This window comes from Anarrhichthys ocellatus, unplaced genomic scaffold, assembly GCF_004355925.1.
Source record: "Anarrhichthys ocellatus isolate YVR2014 unplaced genomic scaffold, GSC_Weel_1.0 scaffold44, whole genome shotgun sequence".
Taxonomy (NCBI): domain Eukaryota; kingdom Metazoa; phylum Chordata; class Actinopteri; order Perciformes; family Anarhichadidae; genus Anarrhichthys; species Anarrhichthys ocellatus.
Genome location: NW_022280074.1, coordinates 1513461 through 1528420, shown reverse-complemented (window position 1 = coordinate 1528420; position 14960 = coordinate 1513461). Strand labels below are relative to the sequence as shown.

General features: G+C 43.7%; 1 protein-coding gene across 9 annotated transcripts; it reads left to right on the top strand.

Annotated features, from left to right (window-relative positions):
* Positions 1 to 1961: 1961 nt before the first annotated feature.
* On the top strand, positions 1962 to 14722 carry cdk11b (cyclin dependent kinase 11B). Of its 9 annotated transcripts, XM_031868890.1 has the most exons (21): positions 1962 to 2064; positions 2998 to 3128; positions 3225 to 3248; positions 3817 to 3968; positions 4229 to 4356; positions 4453 to 4597; positions 5166 to 5341; positions 5483 to 5611; positions 6019 to 6117; positions 6305 to 6433; positions 6530 to 6604; positions 6997 to 7274; positions 7373 to 7463; positions 7554 to 7675; positions 7770 to 7875; positions 8036 to 8157; positions 10226 to 10333; positions 10613 to 10729; positions 11737 to 11885; positions 13337 to 13526; positions 14101 to 14722. In XM_031868890.1, exons 2-21 carry the CDS (start codon positions 3018 to 3020, stop codon positions 14194 to 14196), a joined length of 2547 nt encoding a protein of 848 aa, XP_031724750.1. In that variant the 5' UTR covers positions 1962 to 2064; positions 2998 to 3017; the 3' UTR covers positions 14197 to 14722. The 9 variants fall into 9 exon arrangements, with proteins under 9 accessions (XP_031724750.1, XP_031724755.1, XP_031724754.1 ...); XM_031868895.1 differs by having other exon boundaries at positions 1967 to 3128; positions 5205 to 5341; XM_031868894.1 differs by having other exon boundaries at positions 1967 to 3128; positions 7027 to 7274.
* The last annotated feature ends 238 nt before the right edge of the window (positions 14723 to 14960 follow it).

Genomic DNA, 14960 nt, shown 5'->3' with positions numbered 1-14960 from the left:
CTCGTTCCAGCGATCATATTGCACGCTGCCGGCACTGTTGGAGTCCATGACGGAAGTCCTTCCTCTCCTCAGAGGTTTATCTGCTGCCTGGAATCAACCGGTCACTCAACGTGTCACTGCTCAGCCTGGACACACAAACTGTCCATTAAGGTCTTTTGAGTATACATGGACAGAAAATGTTGAATTGAATATGGTATCATTATGTGTAGTAATGATGAGAATCAAAGGTAACTTACTGCTGTCAATTGCTGTCAATTGCTGTCAACTGTTGTCAAAAGACCATAAAAAATCTGCATGCATTGCACAATTGGCTTTAAATAAAATATAAACATGTTTTACACAATATGACATTCTAAATTACTTTAGGTGTCAATGTATCATGTCAGACAAGTATTCACAGCGTTTAATCAGTCCGGAGCTAAATCAGACCACATGACTGAAATAATCAGACTCAAAAACAATGATTTGATGTTTGTCACCCAAATAACTAATCCCATTACATCCCTACATTCAAATACACTTAATTAGGGCTCACCTGTATGAGTCGGAAACAGTCAACCTGCCAGGAAAGCTTTGCTGTTCCCTTTTAAAGCCACGACTGAGAATGAGGAAGCCATGGTTGGTATGAGACCTTGGTCATGGTTAATGTGTTCACTGGGGTCAACCTGTCATAAATCCATTGGTTGCACTCCAGCTTTTCTTATCTGACTCTTTCTCAGTGATAAAGGGCAATGTATGTTCTGTGTGGTTTGTTTATCTCCGGTTTCATCACATCATGTAATAGACTGCAATGCAAAAACACCTTTGTGTTGTAGATTTTTATTATACTCCCTCCCCTATATGAAAATGTGTTTTGGGTGAATATAATATCACTTTGTAATGGGATTCAGAATATGCTGGAATACATACAAAAAATATGTAGTGCTGCCATTTGTGAATTCATTCACAGGCATTAGGAAATTAAAACATTTTTGAGTTAGCAATGTTTTTGTATTTCTATAAAACTATTTAATTACGTGACAAAAGAAGGTTTACGATCTTTCCTTGAACAATTTGAGTCTTCAAAGCCACAGAAGAGGCCTTGGAAGTTCCTTTAATCATATACAGTATATGAAGCTGACAAGGAGCAATGTTATCTTGAACTATCCCTCAATAACACCCATAAATTTGATGAAGAGATTTTTTCTTAATCCACAACAAACTGTTCTTTAAAACAAAGTGGAAAGTACACATCACAGTATCACAAGGATACCTTTGCTTTATGTTTTTATTATAGACTGCAGAAAAACTGATTTTTATATATTAAAACATATTGTTATGTTACATCATATCATATATAATTATATTACATTGAACGAAGTCATTGGCTAAATCCCAATGTCCCCCTTACGGACTCACGGACATTTTGAGCCCTTTATGAACCCTTTCCGTAAGTCAGCATGGTATGCTGACTTAGCCTAAGGGAATTACCCACAAATCATTGCAATGTGACATTAAACACAGGGTAACCAGTGGACGCATGGAGAGGTTAAAAAAAAAGGTAAACAAAGAAAACGGCTCATGTGTGTTCAGCCTGTCTTCTTAAATTTACTCAGAAACATCAAGAGTTCAAAATGGAACAAAAAATAAACATGAAATCAGAAGCTATTTATTTATTTATTCATCAAATATTTGATTTTGTCATTGAAGCTGTTTTGACAAAAACGAGTAAATAGATTATATAAAATTATCTATCATCTTGTGAGGAAAGAGCCTGGAATACTTTCAAATCAGGGAGTGCAAAATATAAAATAAATACCTACAATTATACATCATATTTGTTGTCGTTTTCATGGTAACGTGATATGTTGCAGCAAAGTGCTGTCCCGTTCCTATTTACACCATCTCAAGCCCTCACAGTCTCTCACACTCACCAGGTGACGTCAGTAAGTCCTTGAGGGTTCAGGGTTTGAGGGTTTAGGGGGGACATTGGGATTTGGCCATTGTTTCACGTCGGACGTTTTACAGACGTTACTCAGGCCTCAAGACTTCCGGTGTGCCATAATACCGCTGCGCATACATCAGGTTTGTTTAACCATTTCACCTGCTCGCTGGTTAATATCATAATTCTATGTACTCAGGCCTTTAAGTACAGCTACGGACAGAGTCATAGGTTCTTTAGTTTACAGCTCTACCAGCTGTACTATCTACTCCCTTTAAAAACACGTAATTAGCTCCAGAAGTTGTTTAGCAACAGTCGACCATGCTAGTTTGACCTAGCTAACGTCGACTAGCTAATGTGCTGGCACCAACCGCTGGACTCACTCAGCGGGTTTAACGTTATAAGGAATTAACTCATCTTCCATTTCGCTGAATGTGCGACCTTAATGGTACCTTTTTGTAAATCAATCATGACTTTATTCAGCCATAACTCTGAACTAGCGGGCTGACGTTATGTAGCTACGTGTCCTGACATCTGGCCTGTTGACGTTGGCTACCTGCTAGCTAACTGGTGTGCTGCAACCTTTAGCTAGTACACTTTAGCTTAACATAAATAACGGAATGCCTCGTGCTAAACTTGTGTCTAAATAATGGTATCATAATTATTCACACATGTATATGTCGTAAGCATGACCAGCTTTACGTTTGCAATAGAAGTGTTTGGAATTGGTCCGCGCAATGCATTGTGGTCGGACAGCCCGGGGAACAACAGGCGAATAACCAGTAATAGAGTTAACGTTGGATTAAAACCATTGCAACAAATGTCAACTTTTATTTGAAGTCCTTAATGTCACTATGTGGTTATTTAACAACTGCTGATTTCCAACGATGCCTCAAAATCTCACATCTTACCTTAAATCCGCAAAGTTTTAATTGTTCCTGTATTGGCCAAGGGAGTAACAGTGGGACGCTTCTCTGTCATGTCTCTATTACAACTGTATTGGTCCAAGCTGAACTGAAATGACATCTAATAAACACATGTATCCTTTGTGTGTGTGTGTGTGTGATGTGGAGCAGGCGGTGGAGAGTGGACGCTGATGGGGGACGAAAAGGAGACCTGGAAAGTAAAAACTCTTGACGAAATTCTACAGGAGAAAAAACGCAGAAGAGAATTAGAAGAGAAAACAGATCCCAAGCGCCAGAAAAATGTAAAGTATCCCACATTTAATGTAAAGCCCATGTGACCCCTACACGTTGATAAAGTGTTAAGTGTCTAATCCTAGCCTCATTTTTATTTGTTGTAGAATTTTCCATTAAAACCTACCATGGTAAGTTTAAAAAGAAATGATTGGAAATGGCAATTGTGTAATAAATTACTACATATAGATTTTATTCTTGGTAATGGTATAATATCTATAAATATGTGTTTATCTTCATTATTATTGAGTGCGTTTATATAAGAGTTGGATAATCCATTCTCTAGATGCTGTTTCAGAAGCTTTTTTCCAGCACATTGAAACGGTTCCAGTGGGAATGATGCATATTTTTTATGTATCAATATATATTTTTTAAAGAAATTGAATAGTGTTGGCTACATTCCAAATAGGCTTGTAGTTGTATTCACTTTCTTATTTCTCATTTTTTAATAAATGTGTTTATTGGGCAGTTGGAGGAAAAAGCAGTTACAAGAAATAAAATATACACGTATTTATTTTCTATTTTCAAAAGTAAAGTAAACAGTCTCATTGCCCACCTTTAGCCCCTCTTAGGTCTTTTATCCCACAACACAATTGAAACCAGTAGTATGCCTCATTTATTACTCTGAATTAGCTGAGGACATTTTAATAATGCCTCCCACGCTTTAACCACATATTCTGCTCTTCTTGTCTTGCACAGTCCACACAGGGCCCTGTTCCACAGGCGGATGATCGTGAAGCCAAACGAGATACTCCGGAGGAAGGAGAACTACGGGATCAAAAGATGGAAATAACAATTCGTAATTCCCCGTACGCACGGGAGGATTCGACAGAGGACAGGTATTTGCAACTGTAAGAAACTAACATGAGTGTATTTCTATGGTGGCAGTAGTGTACATGTAATACTTAAGGATTCAAGGATCATTTATTGTCATTATGCAACGCAGGGATGTACAAAGAAATGCAGTTGTAGCCCATTTGCAACACAAGAAAAACATGACAACAAAACAAAAAACACCAAAGTATGTATGTCATGGTTTAAAAATGATGTGCAACAACACAGTGCTGCTGACTCTTTAGAGACTCACAATGTTTCCTTCACATTTCTACAGGGGCGAGGAAGACGAATCATTGGCTATCAAGCCTCCACAGCAAATAGCAAGAAAAGACAAGTCTCACCACAGAAAGGAGGAGAAGAGAAAAGACAAAAGACGCCATCGCAGTACCTCTGCAGAAGGAGGTGTGGAAGTGCTGCTAAATAACATAAACACAAGCATGTTTTATTAAGGATTTTTTTTAAGGATCTGCTTCCACTTATGACTTTTTACTTGTACAGCAGGGAAACAAGTACGACCCAAAGACAAAGAAAAAGAGCGAGAGAACGAACGCAGGAAGCGTCAGTGGGAGGAGGACAAAGCCCGGAGAGACTGGGAGAGGCAGAAACGGAGAGAGCAGGCCAGAGCTCATTCACGCAGAGAAAGGTGAGCGGCAGCCCTGGAAAAGTACCACATATCAGATTATCTAATGCACAGAAGTGTTTATGCTTTCCACTGGAGTTCAATCAGCATACATGTTTTTAAATGCCTGTTTTGTTGGAGTAAGTATTCAACTTGCCAGTATGTTAAGGTCTTTGAGCAACATGATCGACAATCGATCGAAATGTCTTTTTCTTTCAAATCTATAGCTTCTGTGCTCTAGTTGTAAATGTGATGTACTAAAGTATCTGAAGTGACACAACAGCAACTGTTTAAAAAAAATCAACATAGTTTATTTAGACTTTTCTCTCACGTTCAGGTGGTAGGATTGTAGGTATGTTTTCTTTTTAAGCAATTTAAGTCGAGTCTATGTAAACAATGCAGCCTCAAGTGGAACTCAACAACAGTTTGGGTTATGTTATTGCATTATATTAATCATTGAGTACAGCTGTGACGATGACAAAGCAATGCTGCAGCCACAAACTAACTGTATGTTTGAGTAAGATGCGCTTTATCAACCCAGACTCAAAATTAACAAACATTGACGAGATTGGGCTTTTGGTTGTCTGGACAGACCCCGATTGGATTCTCCTGGGTTTTTTTTGGACCACAGGGACCGCCTGGAACAGCAGGAGCGCCAGCGCGAGCGCGACAGAAAGCTGCGCGAACAGCAGAAAGAGCAACGCGAGCTGAAGGAGCGGGAGAGGAGGGCCGAGGAGCGACGCAAAGAGAGAGACAGTCGGCGAGAAGGTCAGTGAGTCAACATGAACGCCCCGCTGGACAAGAGGCACGTCTTTTCATCTCGGATGGAGCCAGGCTAGCACCGTCAGCCTTTATGCTAAGCTAGGTTAAACGGCAGCATTGATGAATAAGAGACTTTCCTGTCCACAGTGCCATCTCACCATCGGATGCTACCGGATGAGTACGGTGACAAGCCAAAACAAAGTCACAGCCACAGCCGGAGTCCCACACGCATTCCCCGGGACAGATCTGAACTCGGCGAACCACGGAAAAGTGCACGTGAGTTTATACATTTATTGATTGGAATTTCACAGTTTCTAAAAAATGTTTTATTTGAGTTTATTATGTTTTTGCTCAACTGTTTCAGCTAGCACTGTCTTCATATCAGATTTTTACTACATTATTATAGTGGCCAAACTAATTAGTTCTAACAATATTCCCGTGATATCTAGAGAAAATTTGAAAAATAAATAAATAATGCTATCAGTTAAATTAATCTTAACCTTTTGTTTATTAAACAAAATACGATTGTTGGCAGGTGGAGAGAGTCTGTAAGCATAATGGCGCAGGATTATTTGTGTATTAACATGATATCAATATTTCCTTTTTAAATATAGTTATCGTCAATATCTGTGTGTTGCAAACCTCCGAGTTTCAGCATAACTCCCACTGCGTTTTGTCAGCAGCGTCGAAGGAGGAGAAGCCAGAGGGCAAAGACCTGCTCGCAGACCTCCAGGACATCAGTGACAGCGAGAGGAAGACCAGCTCAGGAGGATCCTCCATCGGTAAAGGCTTATAATAACTATATTATAACAATACATGACCGTTATGGAATGGAGTCGCAGTACTCGGGTTGTCCAATCACTCTGTCATTGTAAATGGGAAGGCCTGACTTCTGTTGTAGGACATTTTCAGTGTTAGTTAAATCGCTTCCAAATATTTTTTCTCTTGTATCTTATTCACCTTGTCTAGCATCGGGATCAGGATCAGGGTCAGATGATGAAGATGACGACGATGAAGAGGAGTCCAGCAGCCAGACTGAGGGTGAAGAAGAGGAAGGGGAGTCTGTTTCGGGCTCGGGACGGTCCGAGCAGAGTGCAGGTAAAACTGTCAAACAAAACCAACTGACTAATGCTGCTGAGTCAGGTCCGGTTACACAGCGTCACGGGTTTAACACGGTGGCTTCCACCCTTTCAGAGGACGTGAGCGAGGACGAGCAGTCAGCGGAAGACTTTGAAGACGAGAGAGAAAATGGGAATCACATACCTGCCGGTAGGTAAACATGTCACCTGTGATTTCTGTGAAGGGACTGTTTCTAATTCTAAGATGATACTGAACCTTTTAAAGGCATGTTTGCAAAGTTATTCTCATGACGTGCAGCGCGACTAAATTGTAATTATTTGCTTTGAGTGTTGTTAAAAGCTTTTTATGTAAACAGTTTATGTCTGGAAACCTTTTTAGAAGGAAGAGTTGTGTGGGCAGTGGGGAGAGATAGTTACAGCTTGGCTTCGTCTGCTAAATATTTGGAAGTTCATTTATAATTCTTCTTTTGGAAGTTAATAAAATGCTTTCCCAGGATTCATCTCTGCAGGGTTCTTAAAGGCGCAATCTAAGTATAGATCCTATAAAATTGTTTATTTTTCATGCTATACGTGTTGCTGCAGTTTTGACAGATTTCCCACTTGGCCTCACAGTGCCGGAGTCCCGTTTCGATCACGACTCCGAGGAGAGCGGTGAGGACATGGAGGAGGAGGAGGAGCAGCAGGAGGAGGAGGAGGAGGAAGAGGAGGATGACGACGACACAGGAGAGGGTGACCCCACGCCTCACTCTCAAACTCACTCTCGCTCCCCCACCCCCGAAGAGAACTACATCCCAGATTCCCCTCCAATCTCCCCCGTGGAGCTGAAGAAGGAGCTTCCCAAGTATCTGCCTGCGTTACAGGTCGGTACCAACATGCACGCAAATGTTACATGTAATCGTGTAATGCAGGTCATACATATGTTGAGGTCTTCAATTACATTGTGTGTTGTTTTGTTCAGGGTTGTCGCAGTGTTGAGGAGTTCCAGTGCCTGAACCGGATAGAAGAGGGAACCTACGGCGTGGTGTACAGGGCCAAGGACAAAAAGACGGGTATGAAAAGAAACCGCGTCGGTCCATTCGCTCTCTGCATTCTCACACATGTTTATTGGTGAAACAATGAATACTGCCTCCTGTTTGCAGATGAAATTGTGGCCTTGAAAAGGTTGAAGATGGAGAAGGAGAAGGAGGGCTTCCCCATCACGTCTTTAAGAGAAATCAACACGATCCTGAAAGCTCAGCACCCAAACATCGTCACAGTGAGGGTGAGAGAACTCGAACGTTACTAATTTAGGTATTAACTCTTTTATTGTTATGTGTTGCAGCGAAGTCTAACCTTTGCTTTTACTCTAATATTAGGAAATAGTTGTTGGAAGTAATATGGACAAGATCTACATCGTGATGAACTACGTGGAACATGACCTGAAGAGTCTGATGGAAACCATGAAGCAGCCCTTCCTGCCAGGTAAAGTGACACCGTGTTGAGCTCTGGGTCCATTTCTGTGTGTGGGGTTAAAAAATGGTCCACTACCTTTTTATGTTGTTTTCCTTTGTGCACAGCTCGGGCTTTAAATCCTCTGCCTCACAGCAGCTCTGTTAAAGCGCGACGCCTCTCTCTCTTTCAGGCGAAGTGAAGACTCTGATGATTCAGCTGCTGCGAGGTGTCCGACATCTCCACGACAACTGGATCCTCCATCGCGACTTAAAGACATCCAATCTGCTGCTGAGCCACAAGGGTATCCTCAAGGTACAGCATCGCACTGTGGTTCTCACTCGGGCCCTCACAGACTCTACCATTACGTACCACTCATGAATACAGTTGTCCCATTTTTATTACAGGAGATTTAGAACATAGCAGATAGTGTGAACAATGTGGTGTAACCTCTGTCAGATTTTTTCACTTTCAGGGATCTTTGTGATTGAGACGAGTTGAATTTATAAATGAGGAAGTTCACAATTGTTGCCATTATCTGCTATAGTAGCTGCTAACTGGTGTTCTTAGTCCAGCAGTGTCAGATTGATGTTAAACTCAAAGTGAAAGTATGATTATTTAATATAAGCGTTTTCACACGAATGGCAAACACAAGTTTTGCCTTTGGTGTGACAGGCCATGACTGAAAATGGATTTCCAGTCAGAGTATCAGGAGTATGTCACCTGTAAATTGAGACGGTGTAAACACTCAAGGGCACCGTAATAGTCTTCCACCCCTAGAATGTGACTTCATTAAATATCCCAAAAATGTATGGAAAGAAAAAAGCCTAACCCTTACATTAATGAAATTTATATTTTCTAATTCAAAATCCATCTTTATTTTATACAGAAACTCTTGAAAAAGCCTCTTTTAATCCATCTTTCTCCCGAGCTAGCAGCAATACAACAGTTACACAAACTGCTCATGATTACTGTAAGTCAATTGGAGCATGAATTTTTGGCAAAATGAACGGAGAGTCCATGTGTAAATAAACAAGGTTTATACAGACTTTTGTCAGGTTGAGTTTTATGGAAGCTGACAATAGAAAATATGAATCATACTGCATCTTGTAGTTTTTCAAATCCAATGAGACATTGCAGTACCATAATGCACCAGGGTTTATGGTCATTTGATCTCCTATGAGACATCAGAGGATCATGAAATGAACATCCATCCATCCATCCATCCATTTTCCTCTGCTTATCCGGGGTCGGGTCGCGGTGGCAGCAGGCCAAGCAGGCTGACCCAGACCTCCCTCTCACCGGCAACATGTTCCAGCTCATTCTGGGGGATCCCGAGGCGTTCCCAGGACAGCTGGGAGATGTAATCTCTTCAGCGTGTTCTGGGTCTTCCCCTGGGTCTCTTCCCAGTTTGACGTGCCTGGAAAACCTCCAGTGGGAGGCGTCCAGGAGGCATCCTAATTAGATGCCCGAACCACCTCAGCTGACTCCTTTCGACGCGAAGGAGTAGCGACTCGACTCCAAGCTCCCTCCTGATGACTGAGCTCCTTACCCTATCTCTAAGGCTGAGCCCGGCCACCCCGAGATACTCCTTCGCTTGAGGTAGGCACTCCGTCCCCACCCGGAGGGAGCAATCCACCGGTTTCCGGCAGAGAACCATGGCCTCAGATTTGGAGGTGCTAACTCTCATCCCCGCCGCTTCACACTCGGCTGCAAACCGCCCCAGTGAATGCTGGAGGTCACGATCCGAGGAGGCTAACAGGACCACATCATCTGCAAACAGCAGAGAGGCGATCCCGAGACCCCCGGACCTGACGTTCTCCGCCCCCAGGCTGCGCCTAGATATCCTGTCCATGAAAGTCACGAACAGGACCGGAGACAAAGGGCAGCCCTGGCGGAGGCCAACACCCACCGGGAACGTGTCTGACTTATTACCGAGAATGCGGACACAGCTCCTACTGCAGTCGTACAGAGACCGGATCGCCCGTTGTAACGGGTCCGGCACCCCATACTCCCGCAGCACCCCCCACAAGAACCCCCGAGGGACCCGGTCGAAAACCTTCTCCAAGTCCACAAAGCACATGTAGACTGGTTGGGCAAACTCCCAGAACTCCTCCAGTAGTCTTGCGAGGGTAAAGAGCTGGTCCACTGTTCCACGGCTGGGACGGAATCCGCATTGCTCCTCTTGAATCCGAGGTTGGACAAGCGGTCGGAGCCTCCTTTCCAGCACCCTGGCATAAGCCTTCCCCGGGAGGCTGAGTAGTGTGATACCCCGAAATGAAATGAACACTAATGGATGAATCTTATTCATACTGAGGCATCGGTCTTTTACCCAAAGTGAATTTTACCGGTGTTGATGTGAGCTCACTGTCCCGTACTGTAGATTGGCGACTTTGGCTTGGCCCGGGAGTACGGTTCCCCCCTGAAGCCCTACACCCCTGTAGTGGTGACCCTGTGGTACCGATCACCAGAGCTGCTGCTCGGAGCCAAGGTGAGAATTACCCTTCACCCTACTCCCACGTAAAAACACACAAGTACAAATATTAAGGCCATGTACTTCGGTTACGCCATCTTGATTGATTTGGTTTACCAAAAGATGTATTTCCAAGTGAAGTGTAGTTTTTTAAGATACCAAATACCACTGCAACACGACCCATCAGAGCTAATCCACTTTCACACACACGTCGGGCTCCAACGTAGAAACGTGCCAGGCAGACTGTCTACTTTGTGTTTCTGCGGACTGCCACCGTGTTTGCTCTTCTCTCCACAGGAGTACTCCACAGCTGTGGACATGTGGTCAGTGGGCTGCATATTTGGCGAGCTCCTCACCCAGAAACCTCTTTTCCCTGGAAAATCTGAAATCGACCAAATTAACAAGGTTTTTAAGGTAAATGCCCTCATTTTCCCTTGTAAAACGAAGTAAATCCCTTTGGTTTAGAGGCTGTAAATCTTTTGAGTGTGCAGAGGAGGTCAGCGTGGAGGTCAGACGTGTAGTGCACCACAGGGTGGAGCTGTTGGTAGACGTTAACCCAGCTCATGAAGTTCGTATCAAACTGAGAAGATATAGAGTTGTTTTTTATAGTAGGGGAGGGAGTCCTTCCGAACCATGCTGTGAACGGCAGCGAGCAGTCACGCTGCTCTGGAACAAGGTAAAGCTGTTTACCTTGGTGACATATTGGAGGTGTCACAATTTTCTGACATTTTCTGCTCTTTGTGGCTGTTGCTGTTTGTACTTTTCCTCCCTGCAATGATATAAACCCACCGAATAGAGCGGTATATGTCCATGTATGGTTAATTAGACCTGTTTTTCTTTAAGAGCAGCGCTGCTTTATAACCATAAAAGCAACCCGCCTGCTACCAAGTGGAAAACTTTTATTGTGAAGCTGCAACAGCAGGAGATTTGTGTGCATCAGCAGTAATGCTCTGACACCTTTTTGAAAGCAATCAGGAAACAGTAAAAAAAAAAAAAAAAGGCTGATGTGAAAGTACAAACAGGAATGCAGGAGTGAAATTAAACTCCCGGGCGCAGAGATTCAGGGAAGAGCAACAAAGGAACTGAGATCAGAAAGCAAAGAGACTTTCTCTCTGGTTCTCCAGCACAGACGCACGAGTTTAGACGCTGAGGACACAGCTGAGGGGAGGAGACGCTAACGGGCCGGCCCTGCTTATGATCTGCTTACAGCATGACGGCCTCGGGGACTGATGTCATTCAGGCCTCCCAAGTCATCCTACACTCTTTACCAGTTCTGAATTGAAGTATTGAAATGCACTTAGGACTGGTTTATTGCCATGTCTGTGGTCGATGAATACTCTTGCCAAAGTGGAAATATCTCATATCCATCTCTCCTTGCACTAACAATATGCCGTCTGCTGACTTGTGTGTGTTGTCTGCAGGATCTGGGGTCACCCAGCGAGAAGATCTGGCCCGGCTACGGCGAGCTGCCCGCTGTGAAGAAGATGACTTTCACAGAGTATCCCTACAACCACCTGCGAAAACGCTTCGGAGCGCTGCTCTCAGATCAAGGCTTTGACCTCATGAACAAGTAGGATTCTTGAGGGCTGCCTCATTCCACACACAAGACACCACATTGCACCTCTCTCTCTCTCACTCACACACACACACACACACACACGCTGCACCGGGTCCTCGCTTCACTGCAGTCAGTCCGGCGACTAACCACCACAGCTCTTGCGGCCTGATGAGTACACAATAGCGTATTGTGTTATTTTCCATCCATTATGGTTATAACGCAGACCAATATCAATAAAAAAGCAAATATCAACCACTCATATCCCGAACAATCAGAATGAATCCTACAGTGGACACTTGGATGAACCCATTGTTGCCCGGTCAAGTGCTGTTACTCTTTCCAGCTGTTATGAGTCAGTCAGCACATTTCTGGCAAGCTGCCTTAAAACATGACAACGGTAGCGGACGAGTAATTCATCAACTTGGCTAAACAACAGTCCCGTTCCACACGCACACACTCACCATGGCGAGGCTCCACGCTACAGAGTAATGGGTTCATGATTCTATTTTGCACATTCCGTAGAGCAGCATTGTTTAGCAAAGAACAGAGACAAGCTTTTCAGCTCTCCTGTAAGACCTTCACCCACTCAGAGAGACTTCTGCCCACACCTGTAAATGAAAACCGAACCGCCCGGTTACCAAACAGCTGCAGTGGACGGCCAACAGCGTGTCCAGCGTGGAGGGATCACGGTTCAGTGGAAGGTTGGCGCGCATCCAGCGCAGCTGCAAAACCTCCAGCTGTCAGAAGACTCATGAGGCGTTTACACAGGGACAGATTCATACCTCAGGGGGTCAACACGTAGAGGAGTGCTGTTTGAAAGGAAGTTAAGAGGTGTCGTTGGGCAGGTAGACATCACAGTGCGGTTTGAAATATCACACCTCCCTGTGTGGGTACGTGTTTGAGGAACGGGGGCCTTTGGTGTCCTGAGTTTGCTTTATTTACTACTTCAAACTGTAGGAAGCGAGAGTCAGAGATTCCTTCCACATAAAATACAAAGACAATGTGCTCAGTAAAACCTTTTCACGCTGGTGTTCCCACTCACACAGGGAAGATTCCGATCTGGCACTTTTTTGTAGAAGGCCAATTATCACAATTGAGCAGCTCCCCATTGTGCTGTGTTGATCCTGTCATAACCAATTAGGACTCCTCGCACAAACCCAGTGGTCCCTCGTGTCCGACCGGCACCGTGTGTCCAGATTGTCTGTCTAGACTTAGTTTAGTTAATACAGACGATATTAAATGTTCTAAAAAAAAAAACACTATTTTAGAGTGGGGATTCCTACACATGGCACAAATAAAGTTTTACCGTTTTGAATGATTACGCTACACACAGACTTTTCTGTGTAAGGAATAAAAGTCCACACAACAATGTCAGCTGCCTGCTACCTGTGCTTCTGTATTGAAACGTGTCTGAAGTGAAATTAGCTTCTCCATAGTAACGCGAGCGTCCACTGTTTTGCCAGATTCCTCACCTACTGCCCCAGTAAGAGGATTCTATCGGACGAGGGGCTCAAGCACGAGTACTTCCGCGAGACGCCGCTGCCCATCGACCCGTCCATGTTCCCCACCTGGCCGGCCAAAAGTGAGCAACAGAGGGTGAAGAGAGGCACCAGTCCTCGTCCACCCGAGGGAGGACTGGGCTACAGTCAACTGGTAAGGACATTAGGCTCCACTTTCTCCATTACACACGGCTACCAGTCTTTCCGAACGCCGTCCATGTTAAATAGATTACAGACCTACAGGCTTCTGCTTTGTGTCCGGGTATTTCCTCCTCGTGTTTTCCATGATGAGCGCCCTTTAGGCCATAATTTCTTCAGCAGTGGTCCTACCCACCCATAAGCTTCAGGCTGATACTGATGCGTTTCAATATAAGATGAATATTTGCACAATAAATTAGACCGTTTCATGCCAGAAGTTTTAAGTTGTTTATCTCTGCTTTATTCTTTTGGAAAAGCTTGTGAAAACAAACTTTGGTACATTAAAACTCTATAAAATACCTATAAAAATATGAATTATAAACATGTTAATGCATACTTGTATGGAATACAATCAATAGGTCTCAGAATCATTCAGTTTAAGGTTTTTTTTTTTTTCAAAGGTAACCAGTGTTGTGTTGATCAGTTCTCTAATAAATATGTAAGAAATGAAACGGCAGGACATCAGAAGAGTAATGAAACTGGCTGCGGTCATTAACCGTGAGTTAACTTTGTTTCCATAATCTCCTCAGGCCGGCGATGACGACCTCAAAGACACGGGCTTCCACTTGACAACCAGCAACCAGGGAGTGTCTGCAGTCGGTCCAGGATTCAGCCTCAAGTTCTGAGCCCAAAACTCTGCAGGATACCTGGCTGTCCAGCTGAGGAAGCGAGAGCGAAGAGATCTGGGACTCGTTCTTTCGGAGTTGGGACAGTGTCACTGGTACACAGCTATGAACCAGATAAATATCTGAACATTTGCAACTGTTACCAAATAGTCAGGACTGTCTCACAGCAAAGACTGGTGGCTCAAGCATGTCGAATCTTCCGAATTTGTCGCTCGACTTTTTTCGGCTTCTCAAACCATTTTTAAATGTGTCCATTGTAGCTCTTAAGAGGAGACGCGACCGTACATCTGTTAGACGTTTAGCTCTCATCTTTGACTTTTGTTTTATTTTCCCTTTTTATATTTCATGAGAGAGGAGCAGATTTTCTAAACGGTTGGTATTTCCTGGCTGCCTGAGCTACTGTATAATGATGCAGCGTTGGCTGTGTTTTCCATCCAGCATTATGCTCGAAATTTACTTAGGACTGTCGGTGTCACTTGATGGCAGCGGGATGATGTTTTTGCAAGAAATAAAGTTTGAAACTTTGTTTTGTCTACCGTTTTCACTATATTTATAAACTCTGTCCAAGTTATGCAAACACAACCGCACACTGCCAGAGGAGAGAGAAAAATGAAGGGAAGTCGAGCCTAAAAAAAAACAAAAATCCAGCCTTGAACCCAACTTGGTAGTCGCTGTCCAAAAGTGATGTCATTCTTTGCACTGCACACTTTGTCTCAGTACTTTGTTCTTTCAGGGGGAAAGAGGCCCAGACTTTGCTCTGCTGT

Coding starts and splice junctions, on each gene's coding strand:
- cdk11b (XM_031868890.1), top strand. CDS start 3,018: ATGGGGGACGAAAAGGAGACCTGGAAAGTAAAAACTCTTGACGAAATT. Junction 6,118..6,304: donor CTCAGGAGGATCCTCCATCG/GTAAAGGCTTAT, acceptor CACCTTGTCTAG/CATCGGGATCAGGATCAGGG. Junction 7,876..8,035: donor GAAGCAGCCCTTCCTGCCAG/GTAAAGTGACAC, acceptor TCTCTCTTTCAG/GCGAAGTGAAGACTCTGATG.